At 57.3% G+C, this 17516-nt stretch overlaps 1 protein-coding gene across 1 annotated transcript in view; it reads left to right on the forward strand.

Annotated features, from left to right (window-relative positions):
• The window catches only part of BEAN1 (brain expressed associated with NEDD4 1), a 37839-nt gene extending 23986 nt beyond the window's left edge, over nt 1-13853 (forward strand). Inside the window, exons 3-5 of the mRNA XM_030863768.2 lie at nt 5208-5471; nt 10216-10366; nt 11376-13853. Coding sequence (XP_030719628.1) covers nt 5208-5471; nt 10216-10366; nt 11376-11718 — 758 coding nt within the window. The 3' untranslated portion in view covers nt 11719-13853. The remainder of the gene's footprint in view (nt 1-5207; nt 5472-10215; nt 10367-11375) is intronic.
• The last annotated feature ends 3663 nt before the right edge of the window (nt 13854-17516 follow it).

Genomic DNA, 17516 nt, shown 5'->3' on the forward strand with positions numbered 1-17516 from the left:
GGCCCACGGATACAGGCACCATCCCAGCCCCGAAGGGGACCTTGGGACCCCATCTACAGAGTGGGGAGAGCACCAGGGTTGTCGCTGAGGCCTGCTCAAAGGACGTCAGCTTGGCAAGGTGGAGGAACTCTCCTCAGGAGCAGCTGCCATCAAAGGCGTTCAGCTGAGCCCGGCTCCACGCTCCAAGTGCGGGCTTGCGGGCTTCCCCCACGCTCCACGCTCCACGCTCCGCCCTCCACCCTCCTCGCTCCACCCCCCACGCTCCACGTTCCACCCTTCACGCTCCACCCTCCATGCTCCCTGCTCCACCCTCCACGCTCCACGCTCCACCCTCCTCGCTCCACCCTCCACGCTCCACGCTCCCTGCTCCACCCTCCACGCTCCACGTTCCACCCTTCACGCTCCACCCTCCACGCTCCCTGCTCCACCCTCCACGCTCCACGTTCCACCCTTCACGCTCCACCCTCCACGCTCCCTGCTCCACCCTCCACGCTCCACGTTCCACCCTTCACGCTCCACCCTCCATGCTCCCTGCTCCACCCTCCACGCTCCACGCTCCACCCTCCACGCTCCACCCTCCACGCTCCACGCTCCTCGCTCCACCCTCCACGCTCCACCCTCCACGCTCCACCCTCCTCGCTCCACCCTCCACGCTCCATGCTCCACCCTCCACGCTCCACCCTCCACGCTCCTCACTCCACCCCCCACGCTCCCTGCTCCACCCTCCACGCTCCCTGCTCCACCCTCCACGCTCCACCTTCCACGCTCTCTGCTCCCTGCTCCACCCTCCACGCTCCACCCTCCACGCTTCCTACTCCACCCTCCACGCTCCCTGCTCCACCCTCCACCCTTCACGCTCCCTGCTCCACCCTCCACGCTCCACCTTCCACGCTCTCTGCTCCACCCTCCACGCTCCCTGCTCCACCCTCCACGCTCCACCCTTCACGCTCCCTGCTCCACCCTCCACGCTCCTCGCTCCACCCTCCACGTTCCACGCTCCACCCTCCACGCTCCCTGCTCCACCCTCCACGTTCCACGCTCCACCCTCCACGCTCCCTGCTCCACCCTCCACGCTCCACCTTCCACGCTCTCTGCTCCACCCTCCACGCTCCACGCTCCACGCTCCACCCTCCACGCCCCACGCTCCACCCTCCACGCTTCCTACTCCACCCTTCACGCTCCCTGCTCCACCCTCCACGCTCCTCGCCCCACCCTCCACGCTCCTCGCTCCACCCTCCACGCTCCACCCTCCTCGCTCCACCCTCCACGCTCCACCCTCCACGTTCCTCGCTCCACCCTCCACGCTCCTCGCTCCACCCTCCACACTCCCTGCTCCACCCTCCACGCTCCACGCTCCACCCTCCACGCTCCCTGCTCCACCCTCCTCGCTCCACCCTCCACCCTCCACGCTCCACGCTCCACCCTCCACGCTCCACCCTCCACGCTCCCTGCTCCACCCTCCACGCTCCAACCTCCACCCTCCACGCTCCCTGCTCCACCCTCCACGCTCACATGGACCCTCACAGCAGCGTACTCGCTGGTGCCCCCCCACCCTGCGTCCAGTTCTGCAGCCAGAGGGCGCTCTTAAAACACTGTGACCGCGCCCCTTCGTGTCTCCTCTCTACCCTTGAGATAAAAGACAGTCTCTTGATTTGACCTTCATGGCGGGGCCCTGCCAGCCCTTCAAAACTCAGCAGTGTTCTTTCAGCTGATGATATACCTTCACCCTGAATAAGACGTAGGTCATGGCCTACTTTGACTACATGTTAAGGTGGCCCAGAAAAAGCAAAGCACCGTTTTAGGGAGAGAAAAATTTTACTTTAGCAAGATCCCAGAAACATGAGCGCCAGTGCACAGTGCCTGGTAGCCACAGAGTAGCATCTTGGCTAACAGCATGGGGCTTTGGCTGCCCACTGACCCGGGTCCCTCTGTGGGCTGAGTGACATTGGAAAAATAACCTGTCTGAAGCCCAGTTTCTCCACCTGTTAACTGGAGATCCCATCATGGACCATCATAAGAATTAAATAACACAGTGCATGAAAAGTACCAAGCATGGTGAATGACACACAGTAGGTGTCCAGGAGATGATAGCTACTCATGCTGTATGTGGAGGGAGGGCCGCATCTCAGGGATGACCTAGTATCTTGAGGTACAATTTCCTCTTGATCATCAGCACCTTTGTAGAAGCTGCTTGGGAAGAAAGTCTAGGATAGGGGCAAAGCTTGCCTTACCCTCTGTCCTTTCCACAGCTGGTGCAGGGGGAGAGCGAGGCAGAGCGGTGGGAAAGGGGGCTAGCATCATGTTGTTTCTCTGCAGTCATTTTTATCTTGTTGATGAAGTGGACCCTGAATTTGGAAATTGGAAGTTTGCCTCATAATTTAAAGCAGCACCTACCTCCGCCGGTCGCAGGGACTGGAAGATTAACTTCCCCCTGGCCATGCAGGCGGACGCCTGCGCCAACTGGCTCCATCTGCAGGCATGGGTGTTGCCATCTCCACACCTGGCTGGTGATGAGCCTGGCACTGCCACAAGGGCGAGGTTCTCATTTGCTGCTGAGGCAGGGAGAGGGAGAGGCGTCTTCAGGGTGACCCCATGGGACTGGCACCTCCGCAGCAGTTTCTGCGTGCTGAGCAGGGCAGGCATGCACACACAAATCCAACCCTAGGTTCTCATTCTGGGCACCTCCAGCCTTGCCATGGCCAGCTTTCTGGTAGCACATCTGCCTTGGACCGTGGGGTGACCAGTACATCCCAAACCATCGCAGCAGCTGGAACAGACTGAACAGGACAGTTGAGAGCAGTGTGGACCCCATACACTCCTACCATCCCCAAGGAGGGCTGCTGTCTCTGACATTCCCAAGCCCTGCCATTGGCTTCAAAGGTGAGAGAAAGAGGGTGACATTGGTTGGATGGCCAGCTGGCTTGTACTTTATCAGAGAGAATACGGTAGCAGAATGATCACTGGCTCAGCTCTAGTCCAAGCCAAAGCCCGGTCATTGGCTCAGGAGTGAAAGCACGGCGGACTAGATGAGTGGTGGCCAAAAGCTTGTCTCCTGACCAGGGTAATCACTGTGTGAAGTACTATGTTGAAAAGGATGCTGCGGCTGCCTCCTGGGCCAAACAGGAAGAGAATGACTCTGAGTTAGCCATATACTGGCTATATATGATTGTGGTGGGTTACTTAATACCTTTGAGCCTCAGTATTCTCACCTATAAAATGGGGAGAACATAGCTTCAGGGATGAAGTGAGCTCTCAGCACAGAACCTACACATAGTGGGGGCTCTCAAAACAGTGGTCTGTGTTTGGCCCTCAAAGAATCCCAGAAATCTGCTTATGCTGGCATTTTCATGTTAGAGGGCCAGGGAGCACGCACACTCAGCCAAAGCCCAAGGGCAGCTCCCTCTCCCCAGGGAAGGCACCTGCAGGGGAGCAGCTTCCAATGAACTTCAGCGAGCAAAGGCTTGGCTCTCAGGCTAGGATGACATTCTGGCCCAGGCAGTAGGGCCTCGAGGCCAGCCCCTCCTAATGAAGGTCAGTAGGCTGCAGGAGCCACCAGCATGGGCCGGAACTGCTGGCGGGCGTGTTCATAGCTCAGGCAAAGGCCCCAAGTTCATGCTTCACCTACCTGTCCCTGACATGGGCTGAGTGTGGGAGAGGCTTCTGGAGACGGTGCTGGGAAGGGATGGGAAGGTACAGGAGGCCACAGCTGAGTTTCTACCTTCTGATTTGCATAAGTCCATGCCCTCACCTGGGAACAAAGCCCTCCTACAACTACCCAGGGAGGTAACCATCCACACTCCGCTTGATTACCACTCAAGACAGAGACCTCTTGAGGTCCCCGGAGGCAGCTCAGGGCCTCCCTGCCACTTCCCCATCTGGTCTCAAGGCTGCAGCCACTCACTCAGTACGTGGCTTGGGCACCTTTGGTGAGCCCAGGCCCAGTGCTGAGCTTGAGGACACAGAAAGCGATCAGACACAAGCCCTGGAAACCGTGCATAATCATATGCGACAAGTGCAGAACAGGGACCGGGACACAGGCTCTGGGAGGACAGACAGGGGGACCGCTTTCAGAACAGGGCCCAGGAAAGCTTGCCCTGTGGCTCGCTGAGTATCTGAAGCTGGCTCCGTACGGCTGTCCAGAGATGGGACCTGCACCCTCAGGAAGGGCTCACGCCTGGGGCAGGGAACAGTGGAGAGTGAGCTCGGGACTTTGAAGCTTGGGCCTGAGTTCTCACTTGGCTCAACCACAGAGTGACTGAGTGACCGTGGGCTGGAGCCGAGCGTCAGTCCACACGTCTATAAAAGGGGAAAACCACATCCCTGCCCAGCTGAGCGGGAGGGAATTAAGGGGCAGTCACGGACGCTCCCTAATGTGGTGCTGGCTCTCCCTGAGCGAGGCAGCGAGTGCCCATGGATGGTCCTGGCTGATTCCCACCCTTCCCTGGGACCCCAGCCCCCAGGGCTCCATCATCTTATCTTATGGGAGGACAAAGCCATCGTGGGCCCCAGAAGCTTCCTTTAGTAGGGTTCTCAGGGACCCACCATACACACCCCTTCCTAGAAGCCCCTTCCCACCTCTCTGCACCTTTACCCTTGTTCTTCCCCTGCCTGGAATACCTCCTAGCTTCACCTCCTCTGGGAAGCCTTCCCTGATCTGATCCAACCCACTGTCATGTCTGGGTCAGTTAGTGCTCTTAACCCCAGGCCTGCCTGATTTCCCTGGAGTCCCCTCGGTAGGTTTCGCCCCTGAGGCAGGAGGCCAGTGTTGGAGGCCAGCACATCTGGTCCTCATACTCTGACCCCCGTGTATCCCTCATGCCTTCCCAAGTCTTTGGTAAAGTCATGCTGACCTTCCAACCTCATGTCTTGGTGGAATAGAGTCCTTGTCTAGCACTGAGTCAGGTTCAGTGGGTTCAAGCCTCAGCTCTGCCGCTAATTTGCTGTGTGACCTTGAGCAAGTCCACTGCCCTCTCTGAGCTTCCTTTTTCCTTTCTGTGAGTTGGTTGAGCTCCTAGGCCAGAGGCTTCAGAGGAGAGGCGAGAGGAGGTCAGCCCTCACTAGCAGAGGCTCCTGCGGGGAGGAGGGGAGCAGCGCCTGAATCTCCTCCACTTATTTAGGGATGAATAACTCACAGGGCAGCAGGGAGGGAGGAGGAAGGTGTGGGGCAGGGTCCGTGCCCCGGCTCAGCGTCCTCTCTCTGTCCACAGTAGCTCGATACAACCGCACCAGCTACTTCTACCCAACGTTCTCAGAGAGCTCAGAGCACAGCCATCTGCTCGTGTCTCCTGTGCTGGTAGCAAGCGCAGTCATAGGCGTGGTCATCATCCTCTCCTGCATCACCATCATCGTGGGCAGCATCCGCAGGGACAGGCAAGCCCGGCTCCAGCGGCACCGCCACCGCCATCGCCGCCACCACCACCACCACCATCGCCGCCGCCGCCGCCGCCACCGAGAGTACGAGCACGGCTACGGTGAGCTGCCGCCCACCCCGGGCCCTGGGGCCCCTGTAGCCCAGGAGGCATCAGGGAGGTGGTGGCTCTGCCATGGGTGGCGCAGGGTGGTCAGAGGAGGCATCCTCCAGGTCATGAGTAATCAGGAAGAGCTCAGAGGCCCTCACCATGTCTCAGGGGCATAAGAAGCCCAGCTGTCTGCCAAGGGTGAGGCTGAAGGTCAAAGGGAGGGTGTGGTGCTCCCTCCCCAGCCCTGGCCACTGTGAGACCAGGCCTGCCTGTTCCTACCCTTGTATCACCAGCCTGACCCCCGGAGAGTACAGGGCTCCTGCTCAGAGCAGGCCTACCCCCAACCAGGAGCCCAGGTACCACCCTCAACCTCCCCCCACCGCAGGACGGCCAGCACGCCCACCTCAGATAACTGGACCCGTGCTCTCCACTCCTGCCCCTCCCCAGGCACCTCTTCCATGCTGCTTTCTGCCTCTGCACCTTTGCATATGCTCTTCCCCGTGCCCAGAATGCCATTCCCCATACTTCCCCACCTGACAAAAGCCTACTTGTCCTGCCAGACCTGGCTCAAATACCACCTCCTTTTGCAAGTTTCTCTGGCCCCTCCTCAACCACCCCCCCAGGCAGAGTTGACCCCCATTCCCTGTACTTCCTTAGCATCGTACCCACACTGCCATCAGTACCCCGACACAGGATGGCTGTGTTGCATCGGTGAAAGCAGGAGCTGCATGTAGCTCTCCGAGAGTCGAGCTCACAGCCCAGAACAGGACCTGGCCCAGAAGAAGTACTCCGCAGGCAAGGGAAGGGACCACTTCATTTCATCCTCACAGCAAGAGCTGTGTTAGCCCATTTTAAAGACTGGGAAGCTGGAGGGACTTGCTGAATGGCCTGAGTGCCCCCGAGCCTGCGCCTCGTACTTAGAGCCTAGGAGAGATGCCCACAGGGGTTCCCTACATTAAGGTTGAGAGGTCAACCTTGGCCTTGAGGAGAGAGACGGACCTAGGGGCAGGCTAGTCCATCCTGAGTCTGTGGTGGAGCCACAGGGCCTGTGCCACATGAGCAAGGCCCTGTCCCTGACATCAGAGCAGGTGGGGTGACAGCAGGCCACAGCCAGGCCAAGTCTGGGGTCAAGCCTTTCCTTACCCAGCCCCCGCTCCGATGACTCACAGCAGCCCTGCAGCCCTGTTACCGTGGAGACCCCTCTGTGGGGCTCCCACCTCTCTGCCCACTTCTGTTCTCAGCTCTGGCTTTGGCACGTCCTTGGGGCCTCAGCAGGGAGCCTGGAGGTGCTGATGCCCCTACACCACCTTCTAGCCTTCAGGGGGTGCACAGGGGCTGCAAGGAACCTTGGAAAGAAGCCAGGGAAGAGGGGACCTGAAAGCAGCAGAGCACCGACAAACACCACCCTACTGGCCCTGGGGACCCTCTGTCCTTCAGATGCCCTCCCCCCGCTCCAGTGACTCAGCCCCTCCCGGGCTCCCTCCCACCGCTCTGGCCGCTCCTTCTCAGACTTCCTGGTGGATGCCTATTCTCTGAGGAGAGGAATATTAAGGTCCCTCAGAGCCCAACCCTGGGCCCTGGGTCCTCTCTCTGTACCCACCCCATCTGTACCCATGCCCATCTCATCCACCTGACAGCTCCAGGCACCAACCACCACCCTCACCCAGACGTCCCCGAGACACCAGCCCCTGAAGTCTCAGAGGCACCTCAGACCCAGGGGGTACAAAACAGCCTTAATCTTCCGCTTCTACTGCACAACCTCAGGAAAGTTGCTTAACCTCTGTGAGTCATCTGTACAATGGGTACACGGGGACCCACCCCAAAAAGTTATTGTCAGGACTAAATTAGCACAGTACCTGGCTTATGAGTAAGTGCTCAGTAAATGTTAACTACTTTCATGATCTCTCGCTACCACCCCGAGAATACCTACTCCAGGGCCACTTCACTAATGCTGCAACCTCCACACCTGCCAGCCACCGGCCTGGCACCTCCAAGGCATTCTCCACAAGACAGCCAACATGACTGAATTGTGACTCCACTCAACACTACTCAGTGGCTCCCCACTGCCCTCAGGACAAAGTCGGTCCTCCTCTGTCTGCCCACAGGGCCCTTCTGTAGGCTGGTCAGGTGCAGAGAGGAGCCAACGAATGTTTGAGAATGAATGAAGGAGTGAGTGAGTGAGACAGACAGAAAGACCGAGGAAGGAAGGGAGGAAGGGAGGAAGGGAGAAGGGAGGAAGGAAGGAAGGAAGGGAGGGAGGGAGGGAGGGAGGGAGGGAGGGAGGGAGGGAGGAAGGAAGGAAGGAAGGGAGGGAGGGAGGGAGGGAGGGAGGGAGGGAGGAAGGAAGGGAAATTCTCCTTCCATAAGATGGAAATACCTTGAGCTTTAGGAGACAGATCTGGTCCCCTTTCACTTGCCTGGGCTTTAGAGCAAGCGGCTTTATATCCGATTCGTCATCTGAGGGAAGGGAGTAGCCACTTTCCCCCTCCCACAAATTGTTGAGGGTGAATGAGATCGTGGGGCTAGAGCACAGAGGTGCTCATGGACGCAAATTCCTCCTCCCCCCTCTCCCGGGCCTGTCAAAGTTGTTAACCTCGGATTTGGGCTGAATAATGAACCGAAGTATATCTTAACTTGGGTAAATAAGGGAAGAGGGAGATTTGGGCCTCCCTGGACCATTTGGGTCTGTGCTGATGTTGAAGACAGGAAAGGAAAGGAGATAAGAAAGGAATTTGGGGAGTTCAAACAGGGTGTGTGGGGGGGGAGGGGGTTCTTTCCAGCTGTTCCTCAGGACCTCCACCCAGCTGGATGGCTGGGATTGACCTGGGTCATCTCAGGATTGGGGTCTGGACTAGGTGAGTGCCTCAGGGAAGCCTCAGTCTCCCTGAGACGCTCAGCCTCTGGGGGGCCCAAGAAAAGCAACCCAGGGAGAGAGGTGAACAGCAGAGTGGTTCGGCCCGGTCAGCTCTCAGACCTGCCCACCAGGAAATAGCCTTACCTTCCCGAGGTCTGGACAGCCATAGCGCCCCCCGCCACTGGCACTGCGAGTGGGACCCTCCCCGCAGCAACGCTGGCAGGGACGGGATCCTGGCACCAGAGCCCAGTGGCCTCGGTTCCACTTCTGTCCTCACGCACTTATTTCATGTCTTCCTCTCTCCTGAGTTTCTTCCCCAATTTCTTCCCAAAATTCTCATCCTTCAGCTGGTGCCCTAAAAGGAAACAAATCTCATTTCAGCTCCTTCTTACAGCATATGTTATTGGGTTCCTTTTTCCTAGTAGAAAAGTAATATGTGTTCACTGTGGAAAACCTTTAAAATACAGAAAATATAAAGAAGAAAATAAGGGTTCTGATCCTGTCCTCCAGACAGAGCCGCTGTTACTATGTTTGGAATATTTTCTTCCGAGAGCTTTCTCGAGGTCCATAGATAACCCTGGGACTGCACCTGCAAATAGTGTTTCATATCCAGATTTTTTCCATTCATTGTTGTATCGACGTGAGAAAAAGAGATTTGGGGCGTAGAAAGAGCAATCTTTGGGGTCTACAGACTATGCATGAATTCCAGCTCCACATTCTACCAGCAATGCGACCCTGAGCCTCTGGCTGTAGAATGGAAAGGGCAACTGCAACAGTGCTGCTGACCTCAAAGAAAGGTCATGAGCCCCACCCCAGACAGACAAGCCCCGCCCCTGATGTTATGCCCTGCCCTCTGAGCCACCTGGGAGCCCGTTGGAGGTGAGGAGACCTCGTGTCTCAACCAGTTATCTTTGCAGTTCCCCTGTCCGCACCCCCTCTCGGCCCACCCCTCTACCAGACCTGTCAGAAACTGGGAGGCAGAGGAGCTGGGACATCCAGCCACCCTCGGCCCAACCAATAATTTGCTGTGTGGCCTCCAGCAAGACACTGAGCCTCTCTGAACCCCAGCTGTAGAATGAGAAGATTGTACTCCATCGGCATTTCCTAAGCAGTGTTACTAGGTCTCAGAAAATGAGATTCCGTGGCCAAATGCTGCACAAGCACAGTTAAATGTGTTTCTCAGCTGTGGGACATTTCAGAGCCTTTGATGTACTATGTGATAAAAACAAAAACAAGAACAAACAAAAAAAACCAGAAGAGAGTGTAGTATATATAGTCATCAGAGAAACCCCTTTTCTCCCTGGGATACCTAAAGGGACGGAGGCCTGACCCCAGAGACCACTGCTGTCCTCATTCCCTGACACTTCCTCCCCATTTTTTGTGCCCAGCCCTTCTCCACAGCTCAAAGCTTCCCGTTCACACTACAGTCTTCTTTCACAACTCCCCCTCTTGGCTCAAGCTGTTCTGTTCCCTCTGCCAGGCCTGCCCCTCTTCCCCTGGCTGATTTCTAGGCAAGATTCAGCTCTGGGAGCCCTTCCCCTCAGGAAGCCTTCCCTGACCTCCAAGCTGGGTCAGGCCCGTCTCTGCTCCCACAGCCCCAGTACAACATCTATCAAAGCTTGTGACATGCTGCCCACTACCAGGCTGTCCGCAGGACAGGCTGCTCACTACCCTGGGAGCCCCACCAGGGCAGGGCCAGCTCTGCTCCCTGTGACCCCCATGCCCAGCAGGGCACTGGTGCTCACATTCTGGGGCTGTTGCTGACGGAATGAAAGCAGCCCTGGTTGGTAAGGGGCAGGATGGTGAGTCGGAGAGAACAGAATCTCAGTGACCTCAGGCAGACATGTGAGGACCCTCCCTGGCACCAGCCTGAGGCCCAGGCTGAATGTCCGTTCCCTGCAGTGTCCGACAGGCACACGTATAGCCGCTCGAGCCACAGGACACGCTACACCTGCAGCCCTGCCGAGGACTGGCCTCCACCCTTGGACCTCAGCTCTGATGGGGACGTGGATGCCACGGTGCTCCGAGAGCTGTACCCAGATTCTCCACCGGGGTAAGGAGGCCTGAGAGGGCAGGGCTCTGGGCAAGAATCTCCAGCCCCCATGGGAAACAGCAACACCCCAGATGGCATAAAGGCAGAAAACATCTCCTCACCCTCCTGACCAAGCTGGTCCCTGTAAGGCGGGGCGTGACTCAGCAGATGTCCCTGAGAGACACTCGAAAAGGAAAAACGAAGAAACGTTCAGCTCCTTCAGGCTGGGTGAAGAGGTGAGGTGGAAGGTCCAGGCCCCAACCCCTTAGTTTGCGCCCCCGGAGCCCAAATCACATCCACTGGGATAGGCATCATTGTGTCCAGACTGCACTCGTGGGCAGCAGGTGGCCCTGTCCCATGGGGGGGATTCTTCCCTGGGGAGCCTTTGAGTCCTATCCTGTCCTGCCAGCCACCCTCAGGCATATCGCCACCAGTTTGTACATGAAAAGAGGAGTCTGGGCCTCTATCACTTCCCCGCCAGGAGACCACCTGGGCCCCACAAACAGCCCCATCCTCTCCATCACCCTTTACCCTCTGCCCCCAGGGGCACTGGGAGGTATGAACTTTGCCTGCAGGTGGGTGCTTTTTCACCCTGCAACCATGGGCCCCAGGGACACCTTCCTAACCCTGGAAGGGCCACTTTGGGGTGAGTTGAGACCCAGAAGTGTCTGGCAGCCCGAGGCTGCTCCCACCAGCACCACCCACGCTCGGTGGCCAGCCTGCAGATGCTCCAGCAGCAGCGGCTACAGTTCTGAGCGATCTGAGACCCTGAATTTGGTGGCTCGCTCACTCACGTTCACACAGAACACTGGGGCTGAGTCAGGGCCAGAATCCAGGTCTCGGTGGTTCTGGGGTGCCCCTCCCCAGGGAGTAGAGGGGTTTCATCGGAGTCAGTGTGACAAAGTCCTGACCTGGTCCATGCCGGGGCAGCTTGTCGCTGCGGCTAGGCCCCCGGCCCTCGGGGGCGACCCCGCCACCCACCACTGAGGCCGGCTTGCACAGGGCCCTGAGGGAGCCTCTTCTCTTGCAGTTACGAGGAGTGTGTGGGGCCGGGGGCCACTCAGCTGTACGTCCCCACAGACGCCCCACCCCCCTACTCGCTGACCGACTCCTGCCCTGCGCTGGACCGCGCCCTGGATGCGGGCAGTGGCCGCAGCCCTGGCCAACACCAGCAGGCACAGAGACCGCAGGGCCAGAGTGGCTTCCGCACCATTTCCGTGGACACCCTGCCGCCTTATGAGGCCGTGTGTGGGGCCAGTCCCCCCCCATCGGGCCTGCTGCCACTGCCGAGACCAGAACCAGGGCCGAGGAGCTCCCAGGACTCGCCCACCCCAACCCGGGCCCCAGCCTCAGGCCCAGAGAGGATTATGTGAGGGACCCAGCGGCCGGTCCTGCCAGCCCCTCAGAGCTGGGCCACACCTTTCAGGCACGCAGGGGCGCGCACGCACGCACACGCACGCACGCACGCACGCACACACACACAGAAGCGCACACAGATGTGCACACATGGCACTCCCACATGTACACACAACTTGGACACACGCACACACTGATGCACCCATGTGCACATACACATCCAGACGCCCCACACGTGTGCAGACGTGCACACACATAGCCCCCCCACACACACACACAATCCCATCTGCGAAGGTTTCATTATAAAGGAAGCTCTCCCGACCTCCCAGTCTCCTCCCCAGCCTGTCAGTGATGCCTCTGTAGCCAATGCAGGGAGAAGAGAGGTGGAGAAGGGACCAGGGCTCGTCCCGCCCTCTCCACCGGCCTGTCTGCCCTGCCCGCACCAGGCAGGCTGTGCCCAAACGCTGATTCTGCCTCCAAAAACTGCTCAACCGTCCCACGTAGCTGCCTCCCCCAACCCCACCCCAGAGCAGCTGGCCCTCCCGGCTGGCAGGACAGGCCTCAGTGAGGCTCAGCTCCGCACTGTCCCCCTCTCCCAACCCCAGGGCAGAAGAGCCACAACGTCAACACCCTGCCACTTATAGGGTAAGGGACCCGGGTCTGGGGGCTCAGGCACAACCTGGAGACCCTCGCAGCCCGCCTTGCCCATCCCTCGCCCAGTGCCCTCAGTCTGGTGGTGCTAGCGGAATCATCTCCGAAGCCCCCACCCCAAGCCACGGGTGATGGGCAGGGCCCTTGGTGGGCATGCGGTGGTGGTAGTGGGTCACAGCTGTGCGCACGTCAGTCCAACCACTGCCCAGGACTGAGGGTCGTCAAAGAAGATGGAGGGCTGCCGGGTACGGTTCTGAGGAGAGGAGCAGCCCCTCGCTAAGTACGTGCCCAGCCGACCACTACAGCCTAAGCTTGAGTGGGCTGGAGTCAGACCCCAGAAGCAGTGCTGTGCTCCTGGGCGGTGGCGCTTAGTGGGGAATTGTGAGCCAACGCATTCTGGTCCTGCCCTCCATGGTGTTTGAGGAGACGAAATGAAGGGGATGTGGGCCCCACTATGCCACTGCAAAAGCACCAGTGGCTACATTTTGGCCTTGCTGCCGGGGGTACCACGGAAGGGGATATGTGGGCCTGGTGGTAGAGACTCAGATCTTGGCCCCTGAATCCCAGCAATTTCCATCAGAGACCATGCAAGTAACAGAGCTAATTCCTGAAGACCCAGCCTGCCAGAGGGCGGCAGCCCAGCATCTGTGAAGAGTGTCCCTGCCGGCGTCACCAGCGGCAGAGAGTTCTCAAATCCACCCTGCCTCCCTCCTCACCCCCTCCTTAAACAACAGCACCTCCAACCATCCTCTCCCCCGCATTTCAATTCCTCCAACAAAGGGCTAAGACAATTTAGTAATCCCTTTCTGAAGAGAGGGGGCAAGGAAGGCAATCGTGAATTTTATTTTCTGTAGAAATAGAATTTCTTCTGGTGCAGAACTGAAAGGAATCCACCCAGAGGTTCTGTAGCATCCTGGAGCCCCCGACTCCGCCCCAGGGAGGGACCTTGTTTACAAGCAGTTCTGTCCACCTTTGTGGTGTACTGTTTTCTAGGCAAAAAATATCTGTCTATTGTACTGTATAGCCTTTAAAATGCACTCCAGGGATGAGACTCTTTTAAGAAACGCATCCTGCTTCTGCAACCCTAGAGAGTGCTGGCGGGGAGGGGGGTGGGCGCGGAAAAGATAAAAATCCCCACATGCTCATCAGTGTTTCAGGGATGGAGCTGAACAGCTTTTCTTGTTCCTGGATTAAGCGCTAAATAAGCAACAATGTATCTTTTCTGTGTTCAAAATAAATATATCAGTAACAAACGTTGCAAGAAGTAATACGATCAAGGAGCCCATGGTGCGGCTGACACCATCTGAAACTTGTAAGGAAGGGAAATGGTAAACAGCGGCAAACGGAAAATGTGTTACTGATCTCAAAATCAGCAGCCATTGAAGCCTTTTCACTCTCCTAGTGACGCGGATATTTGCGAAGCTAGTGACTTACACGAGTTAATTTTTTTTAACCTCTCTAAAACATGGCATCATTTCTCCAAGTTGGCCAGTGTAACTGCCACCAAGACAGGCCATAAACTTCAGGACTCCAGGAACACCAGGGACTGCACTTCGACAGCAGTTGGCTCTCCACACCCTGATGGCTTTGACTGCCAGGAAGGGGTGGGCGGGTAATTAGACTGAAATGAGTTGTTTTCTCCCCCTCTGCAGAAATTCTCTTCCTGCCTCTGCTTTCTGTAAGACCTTGGCTTTGGTCGTTGATCCCTTGGGTGACAGAGGCTGGTTCCCTTCTTCTGTCACTATTCCCTCCCACTCGAATTCAGGCAGAGTCCACTAGCATAGTCCTAAACCCCCAAGTGCCCTAAAAGTGGGGTGCGATCCTGAAGTAAGGTACAGCCCTGTCCCACCAGCCTCACTGCAAGCCCACACTGCCACCTGCTGGCTGCCTCCCGTCACTGTTCAAAGCAAATGAGTCAGCCCCTGAAGCTCCCTTCTTCCACTTTCTAACCCACTGCCTGCGGACACTCATTATTGAAGACAGAACTTGTTTTGGTTCTGGGCTTGTCCTCCACCCTTGGGATGTTCCATGAGGTTTAAATCATTCAAGTACCCCATTTTCAGGAATCACTCCTGCCTCCACATCTCTCTGGCCACAGCCAGACACCTAAATGCCCCTTGCTGTGTGCAAAATAATCACCCCCCTGTCCTTCTAGACACCACCGTGTACGGCTCAGGTGCCACCTCTGTGCTCTGAGACCCCTGCTCCTGGGAATGAATGCAGCAGCCTTCATGGTGACGGTGCCCAGGCCACGTGGTGCCCGTGGTGACCCCAATCAGAACCACGCCATGCTGACACCCAGTTCCAACAGCAAATACACTCAGGATCCCCCTGGCCCAAGGCACTATCGAGCTCGGTGTTTTCCACCTCCTCCATCCACAACGTGCCTTGTGTCCACATATGGTGCCACATCCAAGGTCTTTGTGCACACTCCTACAAGGAGACTGGCTGCCTCCCTCTGCCAGGGGCCTGAGGGGTCAGGCCAAGGAGAGCACCCTGGGCCCCAAGGAGATGGGAAGTGAAGTCAAATTCCCAGGATGGTGGGAACGGGAGGAGGGGCAGGACCAGGCCCTGGGACGGGATGTGGACACAAGGGGCTGATGAGGAAGGTGGCCCCAGGAGTACCACCACAGAGTGGGCAGTGAAACCAGGAAAGGAAGGAAGCCCATGCAGGGTGTCATCATGCTGGTCACCACTGTGGGCAACTGAGCTCCATCCCCTTGGCAACTCCGAGGAGCTCGCCTTAAAGTTAGCTGACAGAGAGGGAAATGGATTACTCACGCGCGGCTCCCAGACTCTCAAGGGTCACTGTCTGACGCTGCTCTTCAGTGAACGTTAATCCCTGCCCCTTGTGCGCTGAGCAGGCACCTCTGGCCAAAGAAAGTCTTCAGACAGGGAAGCTGCAGCTGATTGCTGATGAGGCCACCGCCACGGTCAGCACCAGATGCCGCCGGGCGAGTAAGCACGGCCTCCAGACAGGGCACCCACAGCACCTGCCACACATGAGCAGCAGAATCACCCGAGGGAGGGAGGAACGAGGGTTGATGCCAAGCACGGCCGTCCAGAGCCTCCTGTCAGAACACCCACTGGCTTGCACCAGCCAAGCCCACCCACGTAGACACACAGGGGTCTCTCAGACCAGCTTCCTAGAGAGACCCTCGGGCGCACACCCGTATGCAGCATCACGCAGCTCACACCACCTGAGGTCTGTATGCGTTGGCTCAGATGGCTTCATTGCACACACACTGTGCCCCTCACACTCAGAGCTCACACACTCAGGGGTCCCACATGCACACCCCAAGGGCACCCATACTCACGCTCAGGCGTCATCATCGGTGTCCCCTAAAGACTGACTAGGTTGGGGGCATGAGCAATGGAAGCACAGGCAGCGTTAACATCTGAGAGAGCAAATCCTCTGTCCGGGCTCTGCTCTGCTCGACCTCACAGCGCCCCTCCCCAAGCCCAGGTGAACTCTCTCAAGTAGGACCAATTGCCTGGGGCAGGCCTGGTGCTTCTGAGCAGGGAGGGGGCGGGGCATGCCTTGCCCCCAGGGTTGCAGCCCAGCTGTGCCCGCTCAGCATCTCTCCAAAGAATCCCAGGTCTGCAGGGCCTCAGGCCCTGTGGTCACAGCCTCAGCCAGACCACAGCTATGCATCCCCACCAGCCTGACTCCTGTGACCTTGAGCCAGGCCCTTTCCTTCTCTGGGCCTCAGGACCCCATCCCCCATCAGCCTATCCTAAGTCAAAGCACCCGCCACAAATCTCCAGCATCCCCTCTCCTCCCTCTGCCCCCTGCGTTGTCCCCAAAGCAAGTCACCCCAGCAGGCAGAGAAAGCAGGTTCTCACTAAGGCACTCACTCCCCTGAGGGCCCAGAAAGTGTGAATAACGCGATTAACACTAAATCCGACAGTTCAAGAGAAGCAGTGGTCCAATGGGGGGAGGAAGCTGGCATTGGAGAAGCGGAGCTGACCCACCTGCGAAAGGGCAGGGAGGGGAATGGATCCAGGCAAACTGCCAGCGCTCTCCCACCATGATCTTGGACCACCCTGGAGAGACTGGGGTGGAAGGCAGTTCACAGACATGACGGGGTTCCCAAGAGCCGAGGATTAAGATGTCCAGAATGAGTGAAGTGTTTAAATCATAGGTAACCAAAAGCAATAGGAGAATCACATGGGAGGGGGGGTTAAATTGTGTGTACCAGTTTGTTAAACTTTGGTTTAACATCTCCAGGCCCCTCCTCAGAGAGCAAATGAGGCCAAGAAGAGAGACAGAGAAAGAGAAAATTAAAACCCTTTTGTTTTAAACCTCCCCGGGACCCGATTCCATTATCTGGTGACCAGCCCTTCAAGATAATTCAGTGGCCTGGGACCCATCCCCAAACCTGCCACTTCTATTCGGTGATCTTACAAATATTTGGTATTATGGAAAAAGCATGGCCTTGGGTATCAGATAGACTTGGTGTAGTAAGCTGAATAATGGCCCCCCAAAGATGTCCAGGTCCTGTTCCCCAGAACCAGTGAATATGTTACCTTCCATGGCAAAGGGACGTTGCAGGTGTGATTAAAGACCTTGAGATGAGGCAATTATCCTGGATTGTCCAGGTGGGCCCAGCGTAATCACAAGGGTCCTTATGAGAGGGGAGCCACAGGGTCATAGAGAAGATGTGATAAACTGAAGCAGAATGAAGAGAGAAGTGAGAGATTTCAAGATGCTATACTGCTGACTTTGAAGATGGAGGAAGGGGCCACAGCCAGGGAATGCAGGTAGCCTCCAGAAACTGGAAAAAGCGAGGAAACGGATTCTCCCCTAGAACCTCCAAAAGGAAGCAGCCCAATGAGACTGATTTTGGGCTTCTCACCTCTAGAATTATAAGATAATAAATTTGTGTTGTTTTAAGCCATTAAATTTGCAGTAATTTGTTACAGCAGCAATAAGAAACTAATATACTTGGGTTTTAATCCCAGCTCTTACCCTCCCTGCCTCAGTCTCCTCATTCATAAAATGGGAGGAAAGGGGATTTGGCCTAGTGATGGACAAGGGCCTCTCTGGCTCTCTTTGGCCCCAGGCTGTCAGGATGACAAACGACCACCAGCATGCTCCCACCCACCTTGGACTGCACAGCCCTGACCTATGTCTCCTACCCAGAAGGGTGGTCACATGTGA

This window comes from Globicephala melas, chromosome 19, assembly GCF_963455315.2.
Source record: "Globicephala melas chromosome 19, mGloMel1.2, whole genome shotgun sequence".
NCBI lineage: Eukaryota > Metazoa > Chordata > Mammalia > Artiodactyla > Delphinidae > Globicephala > Globicephala melas.